Source organism: Pan troglodytes, chromosome 10, assembly GCF_028858775.2.
Source record: "Pan troglodytes isolate AG18354 chromosome 10, NHGRI_mPanTro3-v2.0_pri, whole genome shotgun sequence".
Lineage (NCBI taxonomy): Eukaryota > Metazoa > Chordata > Mammalia > Primates > Hominidae > Pan > Pan troglodytes.
In genome coordinates this window covers 92825505-92853008 of record NC_072408.2, presented here as the reverse complement: position 1 = coordinate 92853008, position 27504 = coordinate 92825505, and the positions used below count along the sequence as shown (strand labels likewise).

General features: G+C 39.7%; 1 protein-coding gene across 18 annotated transcripts in view; it reads left to right on the top strand.

Annotated features, from left to right (window-relative positions):
- The window catches only part of MGAT4C (MGAT4 family member C), an 889611-nt gene that overhangs the window by 823124 nt on the left and 38983 nt on the right, over positions 1-27504 (top strand). For 3 of the 18 annotated variants that reach the window (XM_016923937.4, XM_054664566.2, XM_016923938.4), the window contains one exon: positions 22139-22226. The exons of 10 other annotated variants lie outside the window; for them this stretch is intronic. In XM_016923937.4, coding sequence (XP_016779426.1) covers positions 22139-22226 — 88 coding nt within the window. Of the gene's footprint in view, positions 1-11580; positions 11888-21239; positions 22227-27504 lie in introns of those variants that run through there. 5 more of the 18 variants (XM_063785946.1, XM_063785944.1, XM_063785945.1 and 2 more) reach the window with 3 other exon arrangements.

Here is a 27504-nt window from a genome sequence, read left to right as displayed (position 1 = left end):
GTACCATGCTGTTTTGGTTACTGTATAAGAGCTATCTATGACAAACCCATAGCCAGTATCATACTGAATGGGCAAAAACTGGAAGCATTCTCTTTGAAAACTGGCACAAGACAGGGATGCCCTCTCTCAACACTCCTATTCAACATAGTGTTGGAAGTTCTGGTCAGGGCAATCAGGCAGGAGAAGGAAATAAAGGGTATTCAATGAAGAAAAGAGGAAGTCAAATTGTCCCTGTTTGCAGATGACATGATTGTATATCTAGAAAACCCCATCGTCTCAGCCCAAAATCTCCTTAAGCTGATAGGCAACTTCAGCGAAGTCTCAGGATACAAAATCAATGTGCAAAAATCACAAGCATTCTTATACAACAATAACAGACCAACAGAGAGCCAAATCATGAGTGAACTCCCATTCACAATTGCTTCAAAGAGAATAAAATACCTAGGAATCCAACTTACAAGGGACGTGAAGGACCTCTTCAAGGAGAACTACAAACCACTGCTCAATGAAATAAAAGAGGATACAAACAAATGGAAGAACATTCCATGCTCATGGGTAGGAAGAATCAGTATCATGAAAATGGCCATACTGCCCAAGGTAATTTATAGATTCAATGCCATCCCCATCAAGCTACTAATGACTTTCTTCACAGAATTGGAAAAAACTACTTTAAAGTTCATATGGAACCAAAAAAAAGCCCACATTGCCAAGTCTATCCTAAGCCAAAAGAACAAGGCTGGAGGCATCACACTACCTGACTTCAAACTATACTACTAGGCTACAGTAACCAAAACAGCATGTATTATGTCTTAACATTAAGGTGGAAACATGATTCCCAGTGTTCTTCAATATTAATTGCTTAACCAATTTTTAACTTGACTTTGAAGCACCTAATGTTTATCTCTCTGATAAACTCTGTGTAGACTAGGATGCATAAAACATCAGAGATGTATTTACAAAGGCCTGTGTTTAAACCGAATTGCCATTTATCATACATAGGTATGACAGCATACTTGCTATCTATTATACTGGGGCACACCACTAAAACTATCTTAGTTCAGTTTGTATTTATAGTGTAAGAATAATCATGAATATATTCTTACCTACCTCATGAGTTTTATGGAGGATTTAACAGAGTATATTTTATAGCCCTTTGAAAGACTTAAGTTATTTTCATCATCATTGTTGCTCTTCTCTTCCCCACGACAAATCAAAACAGTGTTCACAGTTATAACTTTTCTCAGAGCGAGTTAATTCCTGTACTCTTGCTGACATAGTTAGTTCAATGTTTGCTACTACTGATTCTATTCTAACCAGGCCCTTTTTCAGCTCACAGAAAAAAATTTATATATATTTAAGAGAATGATACTGTAAAAGAGAAGTTGGTAAATAAGTTACAACATAACTTGTCTCAATTAGCTTTAATATTGGAAGAGTTTACTGTCTCTTCCCAATCCTCATCTCAAGTTTTATTATTTCTGCAATCAGTGGCAGGAAATCTCAATCCTGTCAATGCCACACATTTTCTATTTATGTTGAAGCTTAAAGTGAAACTTAATGTAAATCTTGCTGGGCATCATTGTAGGATACTTAGTCTCTCTCTCTCTCCTTATATATGTAATATATTTTCTATTTCATTACCACCTATACTATAAATGAACATACAACTTGGGACTGTAAAAAAAATATGAAACAGCAAAACAATTACATGTGCTCTTATCAGTATCTGAGACTTTTGTACCCAATGTAATTATAATGATGTTTCGGAAAAACTTTTCATTTTTCTGGCTTTCTGAAGATTTTGCTATGTCAGCAACATTCTTTGTGCTCATCAGAAAGTACCGAATACTGCCCTGAGGGCATATGCAGCCTTCCACAAAGCAAAGTAGAAAAACAAATTGGACAAGCATTTAAAAAAGCAAGGAAAGCAAGTCAGATACATACAGTGGCACATGTCAGACAGATGAAGAGTTGACTGCAACACTTCTTTCATGTTTTCCCTGACGTGAGGTTAAGTGTTGAATAAAAGCCCTTATGATTTGGGGAATGTAATTTACTGTTGTATTCTGTTGATTTTAATATAAATGATTAAATAAAATGTTACAGTTTAGTGCCTTGGGGTAGATTAACGTTGCCACTTTCATTTAGATGGGTAGAATTTTGTTTTTCTTCTTTCCCACCTCTACTTAGGGCCACAGAATAATTTGCACTGAGGAAGTGCAACCCTGAAGAGTTGAAGGAAAAGAACTGAGATCACTAATGTTTGGTGGTTTGTTGCATGTAGTCCAAGTAACACTCCAGAAACCTGAGGAATTTGTGATTACATGCACAGTCATATGCATTCTAAGCCAAGCACTCTACAGTGTAATAATTCACTTGTCATTTCATATCAGCATTAATTCCTTAATAAATGAGCATTTTTCTTGAGTTGATGAAAACTAACAAGTTCCCACACACTATCTTCCCAAGAAGAAATGTAATAACATTTGTACAACTAATACTTTATCTGCCTTCATGAGCAATGATTAGAGGTAAATAATAGAGATTCATTGTGTTCCAATGACAAATAGTTAAAAATGTTATTTCTCTACATATATATGTATATGTACAAGGCAGTGAAGATAAGTAGATGGCCCAGCAGATTCCAAAAATATCTGTCCCTAAATTGCGTGGCTTCTCAAACTTTGCACCATATCTGAATTTTGATATTAGACAGATTAGGTAACATGTTTGAGGTTCCCCCAGTACTCAGTTTTGATGCTCATCTTCTAACTGTACATAGTGTCAATATTTTTTCGTTACCTTTTTTAATATCTTTAAAGATGTTTATTTATAGCAGTTAAAAGATATTTATATTTATTATGTAATTAAACTAACAAGTGGTATTATCCTCACTTCTCACTTAAATAAGTTATAAACGAATAAAGAGAAATGTATGGTTCCTTCTTAATAGACAAAGTTAAGTTTGATATGCTCATTTGCATTTTTTCAATTAAAGAGCCCCAAAATAACATTACAGATCTGGGTCATATCAGGGAAACTCTTAAGCAAGTTTTCAAGAGTACCATGCTGTAGATAATAAATACAAATCTTCATGGCTGGTAGTTTGTCTTATAGCTCCAAGTTCGAGATTCCTGCAATGTAAACACATACATACACACACACACTCAAACCAGAGTGGTAGTTGCAATCTTTTTAAACACTCCCCTGAGTACTCAAGTGATATAATAAGTTTTTTTTAAATGTTTTCAAATTTAAGAAGATCAGAATCCAAGGTGAAATAAAACGTACAGATAACAATTCTAAGAAGTAGAAAGTATTAAGAAAACTAAGAGATGTACAGATATGAACTCAATGGTATGAGTTCAAAAAAGTGAACAACAACTTTTGACTGAAATTAGGCTTCAGAGGCATCTTCAGTAATACGGTAACATTTTGGTGACTTAAAAATTAATTTTTAAAATGAGAGAATTGATAAAAGAAGAGAGCAAATCCATGGATATTAAAATGAGAGACAAATGTGGAGAACATTACTGTTCTGAAGCTAATGCACAGAAATGTAGCACATCTAAGGTGGAAAGAAATTGTGTAGAAAAACCTGTCTGCATACCAAAAAAAAAAAATTTACACATAGGCCTTTGAGAAAGAATATGCACTGTGTTGCACCAATAACATCCTTCTCAGCTTTATGTGCTTCTAAGTAGTTTAATCCCTAAATTTTTCTAATCAGAGGTGGGAAATCCAGAACTAACATACAGATTGGTTTTTACTTCTGTGTTAAGTGGCCTTACCTTGAATACAGGACTGCTACCACTCAATTCTGAATTGCAAAGGTTAGTCCAACAGAACTTTCCTAGGTATCTGCTGCATTTTCCCGGGAGACACATTCAGGCACAGGGATGATAACGTTGGTATCACGAAAATGCACAGTTTCCTTGGAACTATCCTGTCTGCACAAAATATTAGTTTCCACAGCTTAGGTCTGGCTTCAACCAGGGCTTTTGCCAAACAAGTCCAAGTCCTGGCAAGGTCATTCTATCTTCCTCTGATTCCATATAGATATTTGAAAATCTTCTGGCTCTTAAATTTCACTGGGATAGGTCATTTCAACCTTGTGACAAAACTTGATGGCACAGGAACATCGCATTTGTCTTTTAGAGTAGTGTCCTAATAAACTGCATTAGTGTTTCCTTCTAGAAAAAGGATTGTCCCAGTTGAGTGCATTTCGTTGATATGTGATGGCAATTCATCAAAGATTTGGGGCGCCATTACCAAAATGGGTAATTACTTTTAAGTTATGCTTGATTCCTTTTTTTCCTGTTCATCCTACAAGCAAATCTCAGTCCTTGCCTATTCTATTTGAGCCACCTAGAAGATTATGAATAATTCCACTGGCGTTCAATGTGAAATAATAGTAGTTCAGGTGCTGTGCATGAGAAAGGAATGTAGCCCATTTATTTGGAATTGTATACTTACTACCACTCACCTACCAGCTTCACGTGTCCAAAACACAGGGATGCTCAATTGTGCAGAACCTCAAAGAAATAAAAGTAATTGGTCAATAGTCCTTGAATGTGATTACTTGCTTTGCATTTACAAAATATGTGAGATTATATACAAGCAAGGCACTAAATGAAAGCACTTTAAGGTCATTAAAAATCAGAGGGGACCATTGGAGTTGACAGCTCAGATCCCCTGAGTCACCATCTTGAAACTCTCTACATGAAGCTGCTAAGGATTTCTATTTCTTCCTCCAGTTATTGCAGCAATTGCTAAAGCTTCTGTCTCAAGCAATCCCAGACTTACTGTGGTGGCAACTGTGCAATGTGCTTCTTCCAGCCAGGTGGATTTGGGCAAAGGTTATACTTAATCTGTATAAACTTCAGTGTCCTTACACAAAGGATGCCAGACCTCTGCCTTCCGTACAGTCAAGATGGGAGATGCTCACTCACAGTGCATTCACAGCTGGTCCTCCAGTTCCTCTTCAAAGCCCAGCTGATTGGCATGACCACAGCACAAACAGCTTGTCGGGAGGCAGCAAAGGGAGACAGTGCTAGAAGCACTCCAGTTTCCAGCACACTGGGCCCCGGTTCCTTTTTTTCATTTCCTAGCGGAAAACACACACACACACATTGGTGCAAAAGTAATTGCGGAAAAACCGCAATTACTTTTGCATCAACCTTATTATTATTTAATGTAACCACTCTTACTATTACAAAACAGAACAAACTTTATTTCACCTCAGAAGTGAAAAAACAGAACAAACTTTATTTCACCTCAGAAGTGAAAAAGCAGAAGTAGGACACAGAGGCCGGGTGTGGTGGCTCACACCTGTAATACCAGCACTTCGGGAAGCTGAGGCTGATCACTGGAGCTCAGAAGTTCAAGACCAGCCTGGACAACATGGCAAAACCCCACCTCTCCAAAAAAAAAAAAAAAAAAAAGAAAGAAAATGAAAAATAAAGAAAAATTAGCCGGGCATGGTGGCACATGCCAGTAGTCCCAGCTACTCAGGAGGCTGAAGTAGGAGGATCATTTGAGCCCTCCAACCCAGCAAGAGATCCCGTCTCAAAATAAAAAATAATAATAATAATAAATTGTTCAAGCCCTCCACGTCCCCAAGTACTCCTTGGCGCTCCTCATTGTCATTTTTTTCATAAAATGCAGAGTACAAATAAAAACTCAGCAAATTCCAGGCCCTGAAAAATACATACTTTCGAGGGGGCATTAGGTTTCTTCCCACAATTCTTTTTTTTTTTTTTTCTTTTTTATTGATCATTCTTGGGTGTTTCTCGCACAGGGGGATTTGGCAGGGTCACAGGACAATAGTGGAGGGAAGGTCAGCAGATAAACAAGTGAACAAAGTTCTCTGGTTTTCCTAGGCAGAGGACCCTGCGGCCTTCCGCAGTGTTTGTGTCCCTGGGTACTTGAGATTAAGGAGTGGTGATGACTCTTAACGAACATGCTGCCTTCAAGCATCTGTTTAACAAAGCACATCTTGCACCGCCCTTAATCCATTCAACCCTGAGTGGATACAGCACATGTTTCAGAGAGCACAGGGTTGGGGGTAAGGTCACAGATCAACAGGATCCCAAGGCAGAAGAATTTTTCTTAGTACAGAACAAAATGAAAAGTCTCCCATGTCAACCTCTTTCTACACAGACACAGCAACCATCCGATTTCTCAATCTTTTCCCCACCTTTCCCCCCTTTCTATTCCACAAAACCGCCATTGTCTTCATGGCCCGTTCTCAATGAGCTGTTGAGTACACCTCCCAGATGGGGTGGTGGCCGGGCAGAGGAGCTCCTCACTTCCCAGTAGGGGCGGCCGGGCAGAAGCGCCCCTCACCTCCCGGACGGGGCGGCTGGCCGGGCGGGGGGCTGACCCCCCCCACCTCCCTCCCGGATGGGGCGGCTGGCCGGGCGGGGGGCTGACCCCCCACCTCCCTCCCGGACAGGGCGGCTGGCCGGGCAGAGGGGCTCCTCACTTCCCAGTAGGGGCGGCCGGGCAGAGGCGCCCCTCACTTCCCCGACGGGGCGGCTGGCCCGGCGGGGGGCTGACCCCCCCACCTCCCTCCCGGAGGGGGCGGCTGGCCGGGCAGAGGGGCTCCTCACTTCCCGGTAGGGGCGGCCGGGCAGAGGCGCCCCTCACCTCCCGGACAGGGCGGCTGGCCGGGCGGGGGGCTGACCCCCCCACCTCCCTCCCGGACGGGGCGGCTGGCCGGGCGGGGGGCTGACCCCCCCCACCTCCCTCCCGGACGGGGCGGCTGGCCGGGCGGGGGGATGACCCCCCCCACCTCCCTCCCGCACGGGGCGGCTGGCCGGGCTGGGGGCTGACCCCCCCCACCTCCCTCCCGCACGGGGCGGCTGGCCGGGCGGGGGGCTGACCCCCCCACCTCCCTCCCGGACGGGGCGGCTGGCCGGGCCGGGGGCTGACCCCCCCACCTCCCTCCCAGACAGAGCGGCTGGCCGGGCAGAGGGGCTCCTCACTTCCCAGTAGGGGCGGCCGGGCAGAGGCGCCCCCCCCACCTCCTGGACAGGGCGGCTGGCCGGGCAGGGGGCTGATCCCCCCCACCTCCCTCCCGGACGGGGCGGCTGGCCAGGCGGGGGGCTGATCCCCCCACCTCCCTCCCAGACGGGGCGGCTGGCCGGGCGGGGGGCTGACCCCCCCACCTCCCTCCCGGATGGGGCGGCTGGCCGGGAGGGGGGCTGACCCCCCCACCTCCCTCCCGGACGGGGCGGCTGGCTGGGCAGAGGGGCTCCTCACTTCCCAGTAGGGGCGGCTGGGCAGAGGCACCCCTCGCCTCCCGGACGGGGCGGCTGGCCAGGCGGGGGGCTGACCCCCCACCTCCCTCCCGGACGAGGCGGCTGGCCGGGCAGAGGGGCTCCTCACTTCCCGGTAGGGGCGGCCGGGCAGAGGTGCCCCTCACCTCCCGGACGGGGCGGCTGGCCGGGCGGGGGGCTGACCCCCCCACCTCCCTCCCAGACGAGGAGGGAGGACGCTCCTCACTTCTCAGACGGGGTGGCTGCCGGGCGGAGGGGCTCCTCACTTCTCAGACGGGGCGGTTGCCAGGCAGAGGGTCTCCTCACTTCTCAGACAGGGCGGCCGGGCAGAGACACTCCTCACATCCCGGACGGGGCGGCAGGGCAGAGGTGCTCCCCACATCTCAGACGATAGGCGGCCGGGCAGAGACGCTCCTCACTTCCCAGATGTGATGGCGGCCGGGAAGAGGCGCTCCTCACTTCCTAGATGGGATGGCGGCCGGGCAGAGACGCTCCTCACTTTCCAGACTGGGCAGCCAGGCAGAGGGGCTCCTCACATCCCAGACGATGGGCAGTCAGGCGGAGACGCTCCTCACTTCCCAGATGGGGTGGCTGCCAGGCAGAGGCTGCAATCTTGGCACTTAGGGAGGCCAAGGCAGGCGGCTGGGAGGTGGTTGTAGCGAGCCGAGATCACGCCACTGCACTCCAGCCTGGGCGCCATTCAGCACTGAGTTAACGAGACTCCGTCTGCAATCCCGGCACCTCGGGAGGCCGAGGCTGGCGGATCACTCGCGGTTAGGAGCTGGAGACCAGCCCAGCCGACACATCGAAACCCCGTCTCCACCAAAAAAATACGAAAACCAGTCAGGCGTGGCGGCGCACGCCTGCAATCGCAGGCACTCGGCAGGCTGAGGCAGGAGAATCGGGCAGGGAGGTTGCAGTGAGCTGAGATGGCAGCAGCACCGTCCAGCTTGGGCTCGGCATCAGAGGGAGACCGTGGAAAGAGGGGAGAGGGGAGAGGGGAGAGGGGGGAGGGGAGAGGGGAGAGGGGAGAGGGGAGAGGGGAGAGGGGAGAGGGGAGAGGGGAGAGGGGAGAGGGAGCTCTATCTACCACACAGTCCTTCTCTCCAAAGTATTATTTTTAAAATGTTTTAAATGTCTTTATCAGCCATTTGTATATCTTCTTTGAAGAAATGTCTACTTAAGCCCTTTGCTGTCCCCGCATCCGCCAACTTTTTTTTTTTTTTTTTTTTTTTTTTGAGTAGGAGTCTCACTCTGTTGCCCAGGCTGGAGTGCAATGGGGCAATCTCAGCTTACTGCAACCTCTGCCTCCTGGGTTCAAGCAATTCTCCTGCCTCAGCCTCCCGAGTAGCTGGGACTACAGGTACTGCCACCATGCCCGGCCAATCTTTGTACTTTCAGCAGAGACAGGGCTTCACCATGCCGGCCAGGCTGGTCCCTTTGGCCAGGCTGGTCTCGAACTCCTGACCTCCCGATCCCCCGCCCTGGCCTCCCAAAGTGCTGAGATCACAGGCGTGAGCCACCGTGCCCGGCCCCTTTGCCCCTTTTTGAAAATTGGGCTTTTTTTTTTGGCTGGGCGTGGTGGCTCTCACCTGCAATCCCAGCACTTTGGGAGGCCAAGGCGGGCAGATCAAGAGGTCAGGAGATCGAGACCATCCTGGCCAACACGGTGAAACCCCATCTCTACCAAAAACACAAAAAATTAGCCGGGCGTGGTGGCAGGCGCCCGCAGTCCCCCCCCCCCCCAATTCTTGCCAAGAGCAGGGTGAAAACAGACCGACTTCTGTACAATTTTCACAGCGTAAATTATGAGGTCAGGGGAAAGCCTGGCCTGAAAGGACCTCCCCCTCGAGCTCTGAACAGGGCTGGCTGAGGTTCACACTAACACACGATGTTGCCATGACGGTTTCTTACTGGGTTAACTGAGATCATTTGCAGGCAGCCTTCTTGATTCACATCGCAGCACAGCAAGGCAGGATTGTTACCTTTCCCCCATTAACATCCTCAAGCAGGCATCTGCTTAAAGCTCCTAGGCTGGAAATGGATCAAGATCTCTCCTCAAGGGCGGATCATCCCACTTCTGGTTTAGGGATGGAACGTCCAAAACTAGTTTCCCAGTTCCGGTTTAGGGGTTGATGCTTCAAAATTGTGATGAACAGTTAGGGAAAGCCATCAGTAATGTAATGCTGTTGCCAAAATTAAAGGAAGTATTAACCGGAACTTTGATTATGGCAGTGAGAACTCAATAGGAAACATTGTGGCAGGTGAGATATTGAGGAAAAGAGGGTTTGGCATGTCTCTAATTATGAGAGAATAGAAGCTATAAACTTAGCCCTGAGAAAACTGAGCCTACCAAAAATAAGAATCTGGAAGGAGAAGCAGGCAGGAAAGGAAAATTACAGTTTTAGATGCATTGTGTTTTATTGGTCAGCAGAAAAATAGGTAAAGAGAATAGTCATTATTCAAAAACTGAGACTGGGATTCAGGAAGGAGTCCTAGCTGAAGCTCTAAATATGATTGTAGGAGAAGTCATGTAATACCAAAAATGTTGTAACAAAGAAAAAGAAGAAAAGCTTGAATAGAATGATGGAAAATGATAATATTTATGGGAGTAGGAGAGAAAAGAGTTTACTAAGAAAGTCTTTTTTTTTTTTTAACTAAGATTCTGTGGACCTGACTGACACTAGAAAAGCCCTATGTTCTTTTTGTTGGTGGTTTGTAAACAGTAGGAAAAATTCAGGTAGGACCAGTATTAAATGGTACGAAAGAATAGTACACGTTCACAGATTTATAAGTGAATATAGCTCTATTTATATATGTATAATTGTTTATTTATATGTATAGGAATATATGCCACATTATGTATAAATTAAATGTAAATGCATGAATATATAATATGCATTTTGTATGTTAGTATGTTTATCCATATATTCATATATAATAATCTTTTATGAGGGGAAGTATAGAGTGAAAGGATTTATTTCTATTTAAAACATTACTTGGTACAAGAAATTAGCCGGGCGTGGTGGCAGGCGCCTGTAGTCCCAGCTACTTGAGGAGAATGTCGTGAACCCGGGAGGCGGAGCTTGCAGTGAACCGAGATCGCGCCACTGCACTCCAGCCTGGGCGATAGAGCAAGACTCTGTCTCCAAAAAAAAATTACTTGGTACAGTATCACTTCAAAATAATTTCAATGTTTATATTTTGAAGTATTACTTTCATGTAAATGAATATTCATCATTTATCTGTTTCTGAAGAGACAAGGTCTTACTTCTCTGTTGAAGAAGAGACAAGGTCTTACTTCTCTTTTGCCCAGGCTGTGCAGTAGTGTGATAATAGTTCTTTGCAGCCTTGAATGCCTGGGTTCAAGCAATCCTCCCACCTCAGTCTTTCAGTCTTCCAAGTAGCTAGGACCACAGGCTTGTGCCACCATGGCTAATTTTTTTTTTTTTAATTTTCGTGGAGATGATGCCTCACTAGGTTGCCCACGCTGGTCGCAAACACCTGTCCTGAAGCAATCCTCCCAACTCAGCCTCCCAAAGTGCTAGGATTATCAGCACGAGCCACTGCACCAGGCCCACCACCCAGGTGGTGGTGGTGGTGGTGGTGGTGGTGGTGGTGGTGGTTGTTGTTGTTGTTGTTGTTGTTGTTTGAGACGGAGTTTCTTTCTTGCTGCCCAGGCTGCAGTGCAATGGTGCGATCTCAGCTCACTGAAATTTCTGCTTCCCGGGTTCAAGCGATTCTCCTGCCTCAGCCTCCCAAGTAACTAGGATTACAGGCGCCCACCACCACTCCTGGCTAATTTTTTTTTCTTTTTTGTATTTTTAGTAGAGATGGGGTTCTGCCATGTTGGCCAGGCTGGTCTCGAGCTCCTGACCTCAGGTAATCCACCTGCCTCAGCCTCCCAAATTGCTAGGATTACAGGCTTGAGCCACTGCGCCCGGCCTCACCCAGGTCTTTAAAAAAGCATATGATTCTGTTCCCAAACAAAAACTGCTTAAGCTTTATTGAACCAGACATGCAAATGCTGCATGTATTTGGTACAGAGAAGTAAGGATATTGTTATAGCCTTGCTTCCATAACTGTGTTCTGTAATCAATAGCCTTGGATCAGAAACTTGTGATAAAGCTGTTTTTGAAAACACAACATAATTAGTAAAAAAATATGCTCAGGATTTCCCATTGGGTGTAACAGAAATAAAAAGTATTGTGGTATATGCCGTTAGCAAGCAAATGTCTATGACATTAAGGGTATATAAAGATGATGTATCATCCTGAGAAATAGTTCACTCAAATCATGATAATATAATATGAGTTACGACTTTTCAAATCAACCTAATCTGTAACAATCAACTCATGATCTTAAAAGAAAAACGTACTTGTCCTTTGTAATATATTCCAAAACAAAGAAAAAATTCTAGCAGATAAAATGTTATTTGAACATGGAACCAAGATCTACTGCTCAAGTAACTCATCTTCATTTGTGTGATTGCTATTTTCAGGCAGTAGCATGTGACATGGAAGTTTATATTATCAGGGTATGCTCACCTGGTTGCAAATTTGAGACCAAAGTTTTACTTTAACACTTGGAGCTGGTAAAGGATGGTGAGTTTGTGTCTGCCATGTTCAATATAGTGTTTATTCCTAGTAATCAGTATTATTCACAAATTATATTAACATACTTTTTTTACACTGGGACCCTAAGTTACTAATGTTTTTACAGTGTCTATGGATTTAAAATATAAGTTTAAATGGCTACCTATTGGCCCTATCCTACTACCTAGGAATTAACTTGCTTCAATTCTCTCATCCCATTTTCTACTATACTATTATAAGCCAACAACATCTCTCTCATGTAATGTGGTTCTCTCCTCTGTTGTAATATTCTGAATTATACTGGTTGATAGTCAGGCAGAAAATATTCTTTCTTAATCTCTACCTATCATATGTGCTTTGTTGACCAAAACTCACACCAAAATTAAAATTCTAAAAGATAACTTTGGATTTTTTATATTCTCTGTCTTTGCTAATGTTTAAACTATTGAAACTATGAAATTCTGAGATAAGAATATTAATTGCCTTCACTGTGTTTGTGAAGTGAATTCATAAACCTGTGCTTATGTCTCTAAAAGTTCTTGACTTATGCAATTTACTGCTGTGATATTTGGCAATTTTTGGCCTCTTGATCTATATTGGGCTGTGAAAATTAAAGGCCCCTATTATTAGGAATTTTGACTTCTTGCATCTTCTGTGTTTCTGATTTAGAAAGTTGCTCATTGTATTATATTTCCCTTTGTGATTGTGTTGGTGTGTTTTCTGTTGCTATCTCAGAATACAGAGACTGGGTAATTTATACATACAGAAATGTATTTCTACAGTTCTGAAGTCTGGGAAGTCCAATATCAGGTAGCAGCATCTGGGTGGCTTCTGGTGAGGGCCTCATGCTACATCACAACATGGCAAAAGGCATCACAAGACTAAAAAGACACAAGAGAGTCAAGCTAACTTTTATAACAGACCCACTCTTGTGATAACTAACCCCTCCTGTGATAACCCACTAATCCATTAGCCCATTAATCCATGAATGGATTAATCCATTCACAAGGGCAGAAGCCTCATGATCCAGTCACCTGTTAAAGGCCTCACCTTTTAATACTGTTACACTGGGGATTATCTTTCAACATGGGTTTTGTGTGTTTGTTTGTTTGTTTGTTTGTTTGTTAGAGACAGAGTCTTGCTCTGTCACTCAGGCTGGAGTGCAATGGCACAACCTCAGCTCACTGCAACCTCCGCCTCCCGGTTTCAAGCAATTCTCCTGTCTCAGCCTCCTGAGTAACTGAGATTATGGGTGTGCACCACCACGCATGGCTAATTTTTGTATTTTTAGTAGAGACGGGGTTTCACCATGTTGTGCAGGTTGGTCTCGAACTCTTGACCTCGTGATCTGCCCGCCTCGGCCTCCAAAGTGCTGGGATTATAGGCATGAGCCACCATGTCTATCCTCACCTCAACATGGGTTTTAAAAAAGACAAACATTCAAACAATAGCACTAGTAGTTTTGCAGATATTTTTCTTATATTCATTTTGGTATTTAGGAACTCTTGCAGTTTTGTTTAAGTAGTTACCTTTTACAATCATCTTTATTTCATTAGTCCTGTTTTCTAACTTTGCTTCTGATGTCTGTTTTGCTTTAAATAATAGTCTGTGACTTACACCTATTATCTATATGGTGTAGATATACAAACTTAGACTACTTCCCCCTTTCTATCTTCTTGTATTTTTAGTTGGGTATTTTTTGACATTATCACAATATATAACATTTATGCATTATTCTTACACCATATTCCCTATGTCTGTTTAAAATTAAATATGCAATGAAATATCAAGTGATCGAGTGATTTTTCTGAATTTCTTCAGTAATTCTTGAGTACTTTACCAAGAATTGATAACCCCAAGACATATGTGATACCACTTTAAAGATAAAATATTCAGCAAGCCTCTAAGCTACACAACCAACTCATTTACATTTGTCAAGGCATTTATAATGGAAAGAAAACCAGGTAGGATTAGATTTTTCAGCAGTAAGATAGAAAGCAAGACAATAATGGAGCAACGTTTTTCAAGAAAATAAAGGAAAGAATGTGTAGGCAAAAAATCTTATAACCAGAAATATGCTTCTTACCATGATGGAGAAATAGGGGTCAGATTTGCCTCTATCCTTAAACAACTAAAAGAAAAGCAGAATTAATAAAAGTAAAACAAAATTTAGACATTATAAAAGAAGCAGAACAAGGCAGTGATTCCTGATTGGGGGGAGGGGGTGGGAAATGAGGTCATTTTCGTAGCTTACTGGCTAGAGGTTCTGGGTTGCAATACAAGGAGAGTGAACTCAAAGACACAACTGATTTCTCTGAGTTGAAGAGACATAGCTAAGATATTTAGATTCTGCAGTGGCTGTAATTCACAAGCAGATACTAGAGAGGAGAAAGCTGCATGGAAAACACAACTGCAGGGAGGGAGAGAGAGAGAAAGGGATTATTTTATGTCTGAGCATTCGTTATGGCATGTGTGTGAAGAAACTATTCAAGGCTACTAAAGAATCACTGGAAAGGAATAGTTGCAATGTCTTCTGGAACGCACACAGAAAAGAAGAGTAATTCTTATTTCTGGGAGTAATTATGCTAAGAGAGAATTATTCTAAGACTAATTCTTAACTGAAATGAAAAAGTTTGTAATATGCGGGTCATTAGATAGAGTACTCAGAAGGGTATTGCCTTAGCTGTAAGGCAAAGTTAGCCCTAGACTTAAGGTTTCTCTGAGATTGGCACTCCAATAGCAAAAGCTGACAACAATATTGGAAAATAAAAAAGAAAATTACATATCAATATTTCTGAAGAACATAAATGCAGAAAGAAAATCTTAGCAAATCAACAGTATATAAAAATAATTATATAATTACTTAATGTATACTTCTATTTGGTTTAAATTACAAAATCAGCAAGTATAATCCATCGTATAGCACAATAAAGGAGAAAAAAGCTCCCTCAATTCAACAGATGGAGAAAAAATATTTGACAAAATTCCACACTTATTCTCAATATCAAACCATATCAATCCAGGAATAGAAGCAAATGTCCTCAGTGTGATAAGGTGCATCTGTAAGAAAACTACAACTATCTTCATACCTTACATTGAAATACTTAATGCTTTCTTCCTAACATCATAACAAAGCACAAAATTTGTTTTAATAACTTCTATTTAACATGTTAATGGAAGCCCATTTACTTATTGCCATTGAAATAAGGCAGCAATAACAGCAACAAAATGTTGAAGTCTTAGAGATTGGAAAAAAAAAGTATTAAAACTGTTTATTGCTTGTCAATATCATGATGGTTAAATTTAACAAGGTCACAGGATCCAAGGCATCAATATACAAAAATAAATTGAATTTCTATGTAGTAGCAGCAAACATGTTTACAGAAAGCACTTGTTATAACAGAAAAAAGATAAAATTATTAGTAATAAATTTTACAGGCATGAAAGATGTCAGCATCACTGAAAAATAAAACCATTGCTCAGACAAATTAAAGATGACCTGAATAAATGTAAATAAATGCCATGTTGAGAAAAATGTATTTTTAGATTCAAATAATTTATTTGTACAACCAGCAAATTCTCAAATTCTAAATAGTTTTTCAGTAGAAATTGGGAAGTTGATTGTATAATAATTTACAGACTCAACAAATTTTTAATAAAAATTCTAGATTGTTTTTGTCAAAATTGACAATTGATGATAAAACTTCCATAGTAATGCAAATGACTCACATCATCATATTTCAGATAGTAATCCAGAGAGTATGATATTGACATAAAGAAAAATAAATAGAGACATATACCTAATAGAGATTTCAAACATATAACCACACATATATATCCAATTGATTTTCAACAAAGGCACCCAATACAACTGAATAAATGGGATAGAAAAGGGACTTCATCCTCTTCTTCACACCATACACTTAATTTAAGATGGTTATTATACCTACCCTAAAAACTAAAACTATAAAGCTTCTAGAAGAAAGCATATGAGAATATTTCCATGATACTAATTAGGCAATGGTTTGTTAGAATACACAAAAGCAATACCATAAAAAATTAATGAACTTGACTTTATCAACAACATTAAAAATGGCTGCTCATCAAAAAATACTGTTCACCTTTGATAAATCATTAGAGTCTGTTGAAACCAATTAGTTTTTTGTTTTTATTGTTTTTTTCTGTTTGTTTAAACACGTTTTTGTTTTAAAGTTTGTAGTATGATGATATTTATACTTTATTTGAATTCTACCAGACAAAAAAAGAGAAAACTTATTCTTGTTTAAATGGCACATTCATTATTAATTATAATTAACATATGAGCCCATTAGACCTTTTGGTAAATCTTATGATACACTACCAGATCATGGTGATCTTATATTTTTTATATCCTGAAATATCTTACTATTTCATGTTAATAGTATTTCATCACATATAAATTATTCTAACTGTGCTAAAGCATAGATTGAAATAATTAGAAAATGGAAGAATGATGGACTCATCTAGGTGGAAGATGCGGTATTGAAATAAAGCCCCATTTCAGGATAGTATTCTTCACTATTGGTATTGTGCTGCCCAAAGTATTGCAGTCTTTCAAGTATGTAAGTAAAATTCTAAAGACATTATCCTTTAATCTGTATATTTAACCATTCATTGAACACAGTTGAAAATGCCGAATTTTTAATTTTCCTATGATAATGATAAAGAGAAAAATATAAACAGAGGAAGATACTCTTTATATTAGTCATAATTATTAGAGGAATTATATGATTCACAATTATTAGATGAATCAGATTCTTAGATGCTGTTAAAGAAAGAAAATGATTCATCATGACCCTTATTACAGATAAAGTAGACTTTATTCAAGGAACTTCATGGGGGCTAATGCAATGGGTTTTGTAGTACGGGAGAGAGATTGGGCTAAACTCTGAATACAAAAGGAAAAGTAGAAGGTTATAGCCAAGGAGCAGGATGTGAGTCAGTGGATGGAAAAATCACTAAGAGGGTAGAGTAATTATTTGCAAAAATGACCCGGTAAGTTTCTTGCTTAAGGCAAGATAGATTTGTCAGTCATTACTTGAGGGATGGTGGTGGATGAAAAATTTGATCAGATGTTGAGAGGGATGAAATATGGAGAGCAGGGGATTTTGGCTAAGCCGACTCTACAGGGTAAGTGCTAAAACTAGGCTCTTGGAGGATATGCCCAACATGGGGCCTACTTCAGCTCAGAGGAGACTGATTAAAGTTTAGTCAAGGAGAGATTCTTTGTCAGTCCCTCCTCTTGTTCAAGAAAATAAATATTCTTTTTTCCATTGAACAAAACAAGTCTGTTTCTTTTTGCGTTATCTTTTGCTCATTGAGGACCAGCTGAAACATCTGTTGGGATATGGTAGTATAATATATTTGCTGGATGGGTTAGCAGTCAGGAATTTAATGAGGGGAATTTCTATGAAAATTAACAAAAAAATTAATGGTTAGAAACCCAGTTTCTGATTCCACAGGGCCGCCATTCAAGAAGACATCTTGATTTGAGCTTGAAGAATCTTTAGATAGGGAAGTGGGGATGGCAGCGGCAAACTGACAAAGCTTCTGGGTTTGCAGGTTGAATGTTTTCAGTGACAGCATGAAGTGTTTCCATGAACATTCTGAGTGGCCCACACAGCAACAAGCACAAAGGCTGTCCATACATAATCTGTTACAGTGATTTCCATGATGTTTATATCACATAGTCGAGCTTCAGCTTGCAGAGTTTTGAAAAAAGGGCAGTTTTACATCTCATTGACTCCAAGTCAGGAGGGTGAGAGAAAATTGGAAGTTGTAGATGGATACTGGAAAAAAGCTAGAATAATCAAGAACTCACAAGAGTGCACTATATTTTTCCACTGGAACATAAAATGTATCTCTCTAGTCACACTCATTTTTTATCAAAGATAACCAAAATGAGGTTATTCTCTTTTAAAAGACAAAATAAATCTGGTCTCATTAGATTTGACCTGATTATTTACATAAGTAAAGGAAGAATGGTAATTGACCACATAGGTCTTTTTGAGTTTTCTTTGCTGGCACTTTTCATAAGGAATCTCAGGTTATAATTTCAAAAACCTTTTGAAGCTAAGAAGTCAAGCCAAGAACTAGCCATCAGACTTCACTTCTGGTACTTACAGATTTGAATGAATTCCTGTCTTCTTGAGGTTCCCAAGATAGCCCATCTTCCCTGGGCCTGCTAGGAAGTGATCTTCCTTACTCATCTGTAAGGCTAAGAACCCTAGAAGCCAATTATTATTGGGCCAGCTTTTTCAAGATAGCTTTGTAAAAATTGTTTCTTATTATAAAGTTAACCTCAGTTCCTAACTCAGATTCTATACACATCATTCTCAAATATGACATTGCAGTCAAAGCCTTATAAATATAACCAATGTTTCCAATTGTGTTCTGTTACAAGAACAGATTCTTATTAAATTCATGTAAATAACTATATTGCCAGGAAAATAAGAATACTCAATAGTTTACAAATTCTGGAAGGATCAGGGAGAAAATATTATATTTACAAAAGTGTAATCTACTGATTTTTACAAGTGTAAATGTTACTGAGTAAGCAATGGCTTCTCTGCCCAATGTGGCACAAGTCTTTGAGAAAATAAAGGTTTTATCATGAGTTTATTGGCAAGGAGACACAAGGCAGTGATCAAATCTGTCTCTTCAGGCTGGTGACTGGGGCAGGTTTTATAGGCAGAGGGTAACGAGGTGTGATCTGATTTGATCTTACAATGAGATGATGCCATGAGGCATGATCCGACTGGATTGTGCCATGGGGTGATGCCAGGACTTGATCTAATTGAATTATGTCATGAGATGTCCCCTTCTTAATTCAGTCCCTGTTTCTTGGTCCTAGGATTTAGTTTCTGCCTACAGTTACACATGTGGTTCATCTGAGCATAAGCAGTTTACATAAATTGCAACCCAGAACCCATGGCAACTGAAAAATAACTCACCATTTTATTATTCAAAGTTGAACCAGATTGGGCTGGTTCTGTGGTTCCATAAATAAGAGAAAAAGGAAGGGAGTGCTTATATACAGAAAATAGAACATTTAAGAACCAACAAACTGTCAAACAAAACCATAATCACTCTTCTTCACTTCATTATTGTCCATCAGAACAAATAATTCTTGTTCTCCTTGCTCTTGGATTAGAAATTTCATGAACCCATTGGCTTCTCTACTCTAGTTCTGAAAATCCTTAATTCAGTACTATGGTCTCTAAATTAATCAACACCATCATGAAGCATTATGGCTTGTAGCTGATTGCAAATATTTTCAGAGAAGAATCAGAATATGTGTGAATGACAAAAAATTTAAAATGGAAATTAACATATAATGAGAGTTCAACATAAAAATGATGCAAATGACAAGATAATTTGGCTATTTTTGAGGCATACAATAATAATTAGAGCCACCACTGATGACATTAAACTAAGAGATACTGTGGACAGCAGGGATATTGATAAATTTCTAGGAAATCTATATAATTTCTAAAATACCTAATAATGTTTGCCCATACAAAAATATAATCTAGGGAAAGTTAAAGTATCTTTTCTTATTTGAAAGTGTCTTTTCATGCAATGCAATGTATCAATTAAATAAACCAAATTATTTTTAGTATTTCTCTTTACAAGGTGAAAGAACAAATTTTTTGACATTTTTTAGGGTCCCTTTGAGAAATTTCAAGATCAGTTCAAAAACAAGATTTCACTTAAGATATGTTTTGAAAAGGCAACACTGTAAAACATGTAAAATACTTTAGTGCTTTTAAATTGCAAGCTCTCAGTTCTCTTAAATAATCAAGGCCAATGGTAAAGGTTAACATAAACATAGAAAACTGTCTTGATAAGACACAAAATCTTGGCTTCCTAGGAAGATTACTTAAAAGGTAAAACGAACAAAAAGGCCTTTTACTGTAATCCAAGAAAACTGTCATTTTCCACAGAAAAAAAAAATCTAGTTTTGCATTAATAAAGCATTGAGCTTTCTCCCTCTTCTTCTCCTTCTTCTTCTTCTTCTTCTTCTTCTTCTTCTTCTTCTTCTTGTTCACAAAACTTCACAACTTCACAAAACTTCATAATGACCTAGATATTTAGTGAATATTTATTACTTAATACAGCTTAGAAAAACATTAAAACTTCAAGTTAACAAAAATAATTTGGAAACCGTTTTCCGCAACTATATTGCAACACCAGGCAAAGCTAGCCATAATCTCAATTTACTTTCCTGTTAACTGTTTTTACAGTTAACATCATCATGTTAGGCAAGCATCACAAAAGCAAAAACCAAAGAAGTTAAACACACAGGTTTTTGGTTTTATGGCTGTCTTGAGAAATATGAAGTAATGGGCATCAAACAACTCTTCTTTACTGCATCTTTACTTGTACACTTATTCTAAGGTCGAACTGATAATTTTTTTAATCCTAAGCATCTAGAAGACATATTACCTGATTCAACTAGTAAGCCCAAGTAGAATAAAAATGTGTATTCATATTATACTGAATGTTGATATACCAGAAAATGTAGCTGTTTTTACGAAACAAACAATATGAAGCTAGTATTAATTGCCAAATATACGTCCATTTCATGTGAATTTGAAAAGCATTTGAATTAGTTTCTGAGAGTTTTAGAAATATTTACCTTATATAAGCACACATTTATCACTGAAAATTGGAATAGAATTTAAGAAATTTTAGGCCAGGTGTGGTGGCTCACACCTGTAATCCTGACACTTTGGGAGACAAAGGTAGGAGGATTGCTTGAGCCCAGGAGTTCTAGACCAGCCTGGGCTACATGGTGAGACCCCATCTCTAAACAAAAATTGAAAATTAGCTGGGCATGATTGCGGACACCTGTAGTCCCAGCTACTTGGGATACTGAGGCAAGAGTATCCCTTGAACTCAGGAATCCAAGGCTGCAGTGAGCTGTGATTGCACCACTGCACTCCAGCCTGAGTGACAGCGTGAGAATCTGTCTCTAAAACACAAAAAGAAAGTACTAAGTAATTTGATAATACCATCCACAGATAGAGAAATCTCATATATATTATGATATATAATCATATATATTACACATACATATATGTAATATATATTCTATATATATAGAATGGGATATATGTATATTCTGTATATACATAGAATGGGATATATGTATATTCTATACCTATATGTATAAAATATAAGAATATACATTGCATATATATCTATATATAAATGTAATGTATACATATATTATAAGAGATCTTAAAGGTTTTATTCTAAAACGTTAGCCAGGAGTTAGACAACACAGTAATACTCTCTTATTTCCTCTACTTTATAGTTTTATTCATTGTGTTTCTGACAGATGGAACAAGTTAAGGTTACCTTCTCAATATGAGGACTAAAGCTTTTAGCCAATATTTGTGGAGAAGACACATTTAAGATTTTCTTTTGCCCATACATGCAATGTTATGGAGGCTGTGACCACATTTTAGGCAAGAAACTGAAAGAACATCAAGCACCTATCTGGATGTCTCCAAAGCCTCATCTGGATAAAATATCCAATCTATTTTTCAATCAGCCTTTTTTTTTTTCCTTTTTCAACCTCAGACAATTGCTTTTGGGGTCCTAGAGTCCCTTGAAAGTTATGATGGAAATAGGAGGCCTAAAGTTCAGGTGACTGAAGGGCTGAAGCAGGAAGGAAAAACGTCTGGGAGGACAGGTAGACAGAGGAAAGAGGTCTGAAGAGGCACATATCAAAAGATTCAAGAAAGCTGAAGGGAAGATTGAAGGTAGTAAAAGGATGAAGGAGGAGCAGAAACAATGGGAAGGAAGAGATCTCAGAGAACTCACTTCGGGAAAATCTTCAGTTTCCCAAAGAGATCCTGAAGTCTCAAATTATCCTGAACAAAACCATGACCACAAGAAAGGAAGTGGAGTATACGATCAGTGAGAGTTTAAGAAGGGGGTTTCCGTTGACTAAAAAGTTACCGTGGGAGAAATAGGATCAAATAGAACAGAGTTGCCTCACAAAGAACCAAGGAAAATATTTCAGCTCAGGGATTCAAGAAGTAAATTCCCACTCAAAGACAGAAACAGGAAGTAAGATTTACAATTCAGCCAGTACCTTCCTAACAAAGAAGCATGTGACTATACCAACTTCTTACAAAAAGAAACAGGACTAACTCAGCCTCTGTATAGTGTACTCAGACTCTCTCAGCCCTCACTGTGCTTCAACAGACTTATCATTTGGAGCACTGGCTCAGGAGTCGAAATCACCAATGGCTCATCCATCAATCAACCAGAAGTGAAGACGAAAGCTTCAAAGGTAGGTGCTTGGGATTCTGGGTCAGAAGACTGGGAATCCAATAATGAATTTGATCCTATACAAGTCCTAGCAGCAAAAACTGTTAAAGAAAAAATTATAACACTGGTTAAAGGTGGCAATTTAGACTTTATTCAAGGGATTTCAAGGGTCTACTGCCATGGGGTATTGAAGTAGGGGAAAGAGATTGTTCTCAATGCTGAATACAACAAAGACAAGTTGGAATTTATAGCCAAGGAAAAGAATGCAAGTTAGTGGATTGAAAATCATTAAGAGGGTAGATAATTTTTTGCTAAACTGACTTGAAAGGATTCTTACTGATGGCAGGTCAGGGTGATCATATATTACCTGGGAGATAGTGGTAGGTGAGAAATTTGATCAGATATTGAGGGATCAGATATGGAGGATGGGGGATTCTGGCTAAACTGATTTGACAGGATAAGGAAATTGTCCTCCCTTCAACAAAATTATGAGCCATTGAAATTCCCAAGTGTATAGTGTCTTGATGGCGCAAACACAGGAAGAATCTAAACTAGTGATAAGCGTGAGCCTGTTAGAAATATACTAGAAATATGAAACCACAGCTTACAAGAAGAAGGATATGTTGCAGGTTCTGGCATGATGGATGGGGAGCAGTTGATGAGGCATTGTAGATTTGGTAGACATATATTTTCAAAATTGGAAAAATTAGAAAGAAAATCTGGGTTAACTATGTTTAGATGCTTAATATTATTTCTAATAAAGTTGTTTTTCAACATACTCATTTTTACTTCTACTATTCATAAAATTACTTAAAATGTTATCAAATAAAATTTAATAAAAATGCTTTATTAGATCTGGACAATATAAATTATTTACTTCTCTTCTATTTTCTGGAGTAGCTTGTGTAGAGGAGGTATACTTTTTCCTTAAAATATTTGGTAGAATTCACTAGTGAAGACATATGGACCTGGAGTGTTTTGACAGGGATGTTTTAACTGCTTATTCAATTTTATTAATAGATAAATAATTATTCTGTGTTGCAAGGAATTTCTCCATTTTGTTTAACTTGTCAAACTTATTAGCATATCTTTTCAAAATATACCATTATCCTGTAGAATCTTTAGTGATATGACATGTGTCTCATTCATGATATTAATAATGTCTTTTTTCTTGATCAGTATGGCTAGAGGAATATATATTTTATTGATCTTTTTGAACGACCAGCATTTGTTTCTATTTTTTCTTATTCACTGATTTTTACCTTTACTTTTGTCATTTTTATTTTGTTTACTTTTTGCCTAATTTGCTCTTTTTGTAGCTTACTTTGGGGTTAGTTTACCCTTTTCTCTAATTTCTTTTAAAATTATTTGTATTTATAATTGACAGAATTTTACATATTTGTGTGGTACAGCGTGATATTTCAATGCATGTGTATACATTGTACAATGATCACATTAAAGTAATTAGCATATCTGTCACTTTAAAGTTTTTTTGGTGATAACATTCCAAATCTTCTCTTCAGGATATCTTGAAATATACACTGCTTTGTTATTAGCTGTAGTAACCCTAATGTGTAATAGACTGCAAGAACTTATTCTTCCTGTCTAATTGTAACTGTACCTCTTACCAACCCAGCTTCCATCTCCCCTCCCAGCCTCTGGTAATCACTATTCTACTCTCTGCTTTCATGAGTTCAACTTTTTTAGATTTCACAAATAAGTTAGATCATGCAGTCTTTGTTTTCCTGTGCCTGGCTTACTTCACTTAACATATGCATTCTGGGTTCATCTGTGTTGCTGCAAATGACAGGATTTCATTCTATTTTATGGCTAAATAGTATTCCATTCTATTTTATGGCTAAATAGTATTCATTCTATTTTATGGCTAAATAGTATATATATATATATATATATATACACACACACACACATACACACACATTTTCTTTATCTATTCATCTGCATATGGCACTTCTGTGGATTCCTTATCTTGGCTATTGTGAATAGTGCTGCAATACACAGGGGAGTACAGATACTTCTCTAACATATTTATTTGTCTTCCTTTGGATATATATCCAGTAATGGAGACACATTGTGAACATTTGTATATAATTTCGATTTCTTTAAATGTATTGAGACTTGTCATCCCCAAATCAGGTCTGTTTTAGAAAATCTTCTATGTGCATTTGAAAAGAATGTGTATTCTGCTTGATATGGTTTGGCTGTGTCCCCACCCAAATCTCATCTTGAACTGCAACTCCCACAATTGCCATGTGTCATGGGAGGCAGCCAGTGAAAGGCAATGGAATCATGGTGGCAGGTCTTTCTCATGCTGTTCTCATGATAGTGAATAAGTCTCATGAGATCTGATGGTTTTATAAAGAGGAGTTCATCTGCACAAGCTCTCTTTGCCTGTTGCCATCCATGTAAGACATGACTTGTTCTTTCTTGCCTTCCACCATGTTTGTGAGGCCTCCCCAGCCATGTGGAACTGTAAGTCCATTAAACCTCTTTCTTTTGTAAATTGCCCAGTCTCAGGTTTGTCTTTATCAGCACTGTGAAAATGGACTAATACAGTAAATTGGTACCAGTAGAGTGGAGCGCTGCTGAAAAGATACCCAAAAATGTGGAAACAACTTTGGAAATGGGTAACAGGCAGGAGTTGGAACAGTATGGGGGGCTCAGAAGAAGATAGAAAAACATGGAAAATTTTGGAACTTCCTAGAGACTTGTTGAATGGCTTTGCCTGAAATGCTGATAGGGATGTGGATGATGAAATCCACATTGAGATGGTCTCAGATGGAGAAGAAGAACTTGTTGGGAACTGGAGCAAAAGTGACTCTTGTCATGTTTTAGGAAAGAGACTGGCAGCATTTTGTCCCTGACTTAGAGATTTATGGAACTTTGAACTTGAGAAAGATGATTTAGTGTATCTAGTGGAAGAAATTTCTAAGCAGCAAGGCATTCAAGAGGTGACTTGTGTGCTGTTAAAGGCATTCAGTTTTATAAGGGAAGCAAAGCATAAAAGTTCAGAAAATTTGCAGCTTGACAATGCAATAGAAAAGAAAATCCCATTTTCTGAAGAGAAACGCAAGCCAGCTGCAGAAATTTGCATAAGTAATGAGGAGCCGAATGTAATCACCAAGACAATAGGGAAAATGTCTCCAGGTCAAGTCAGAGGTCTTCATGGCAGCCCCTTCCATCACAGGCCTGGAGGCCCAGGAGGAAAAAATGGTTCCATAGGTGAGACCCAGATTCCCAGTGCTGTGTGCAGCCTAGGGACTAGGTGCCCTGAATCCCAGCCACTCTAGCCATGGCTGAAAGGGACCAACATAGAGCTTGGGCCATGGCTTCAGAGGGTGCAAGCCCCAAGCCTTGGCAGCTTCCATGTGGTATTGAGCCTGAGAGTACATGGAAGTGAAGAGTCAGGGTTTGGGAACCTCTGCATAGATTTCAGAGGATGTATGGAAACACCTGGATATCCAGACAGAAGTTTGCTGCAGGGGCAGGGCCCTCATAGAGAACCTCTGCTAGGGCAGTGCAGAAGGGAAATGTGGGGTCAGAGCCCCCACACTGAGTCCCTACTGGAGCACCATGTAGTGGTGCTGTGAGAAGAGGACCACCATCCTCCAGACCCCAGAATGGTAGATCCACTGACAGCTTGCACTGTGCACCTGGAAAAGCCACAAACACTTTATGCTAACCCATGAAGGCAGCCAGAAGGGAGGTTGTACCTTGCAAAGCCATTGGGGCAGAGCTGTCCAAGACCATGGGAACCAACCTTTTGCATCAGCATGACCTGGATGTGAGACCTTGAGTCAAAGGAGATAATTTTGGAGCCTTAAGATTTGACTGCCTTGCTGGATTTTGGACTTGCATGGGGCCTGTACCCCTTTGTTTTGGCCAATTTCTTCCATTTGGAATGGCTGTATTTACCCAATACCTGTACCTCCATTGTATCTAGGCAGTAACTAGCTTGCTTTGATTTTTACAGTCTCATAGGCTGAAGGTACTTGCCTTGTCTCAGATGAGACTTTGGACTGTGGACTTTTGAGTTAATGCTGAAATGAGTTTAGACTTTGAGGGACTGTTGGGAAGGCGAGATTGTTTTGGAATGTGAGGACATGAGATTTGGGAGGTGGAATGATATGGTTTGGCTGGTTCCCCACCCAAATCTCATCTTGAATTGTAACTCCCACAATTCCCACATGTCAAGGGAGGGACCAAGGGGAAGGTAATTGAATCACGGAGGCAGGTCTTTCTTGTGCTGTTCTCACGATAGTAAATAAGTCTCACAATATCTGATGGTTTTATAAAGAGGAGTTCCCCTGCAAAATCTCTCTCTTTGCCTGCTGCCATCCATGTAAGATGTGACTTGCTTCTTCTTGCCTTCCACCATGATTGTGAGGCCTCCTCAGCCATGTGGAACTGTAAGTCCATTAAACCTCTTTCTGTTGTAAATTGCCCTGTCTTGGGTATATCTTTATCAGCAGCATGAAAACAGATTTATACACTGCTATTGTTGGGTGGAGTGTTTCATAAATCCCAAGTAGATTAATTTATTTGATAGTGTTTTAAATATTTTTGACATTTACTGGTTTTGTATTTGCATGTTCAGTCAATTATTGAGGGAGGAATATTTAAATAGAGGACTTCAATATTCATATATTGAAAATGAATGAATTTATTTATTCTCTTTCTTTCCTTTCTTCCTCCTTTATTTATTCCGTTTTTTCTCCTTTCCCTTATGTCAGTTTTGTTTCAGGTATTTTGAAACTCTTATTTATTGCATGTACATTTATGCTTCCTTTGAAAAATTGATACTTTCATTAATTACTAAATGTTTGCTTTGTATTATATTAATATATCCAGTCCAGCTTTCCTTTGATTAATGTTTATCTCTATCTTTTCTTTTATTATTAACTCATTTTTTGTCTTTATCATTAAAATGAGTTTCCTGTAGATAGCTATATCAGCTATCTATTGTTGCCGAAGAAAACACTCTGAAATTTAATGCCTTACAACATTTATGATCTCATTTTTCCTGTGACTCAGAATTTAGACAGCAGTTTGGCTGGATGTTTTTCCCTCTCTCTGTGCTTAATTTGTATTATTTCTACTGTTGTATCTTTTCTCCTGCTATTCTTTATCTACTAGCCAGTGTATTTGCATTTCGCACATAATATTTTTCATCCCTAGAAATTGTTTCGTTTTTATTTAAATATTTCATTTCTCTCCTTAAAATTATCATTGTTCTTCTATTTTGAGCCTATGGGACATATTTATGATAGCCTTTTTAA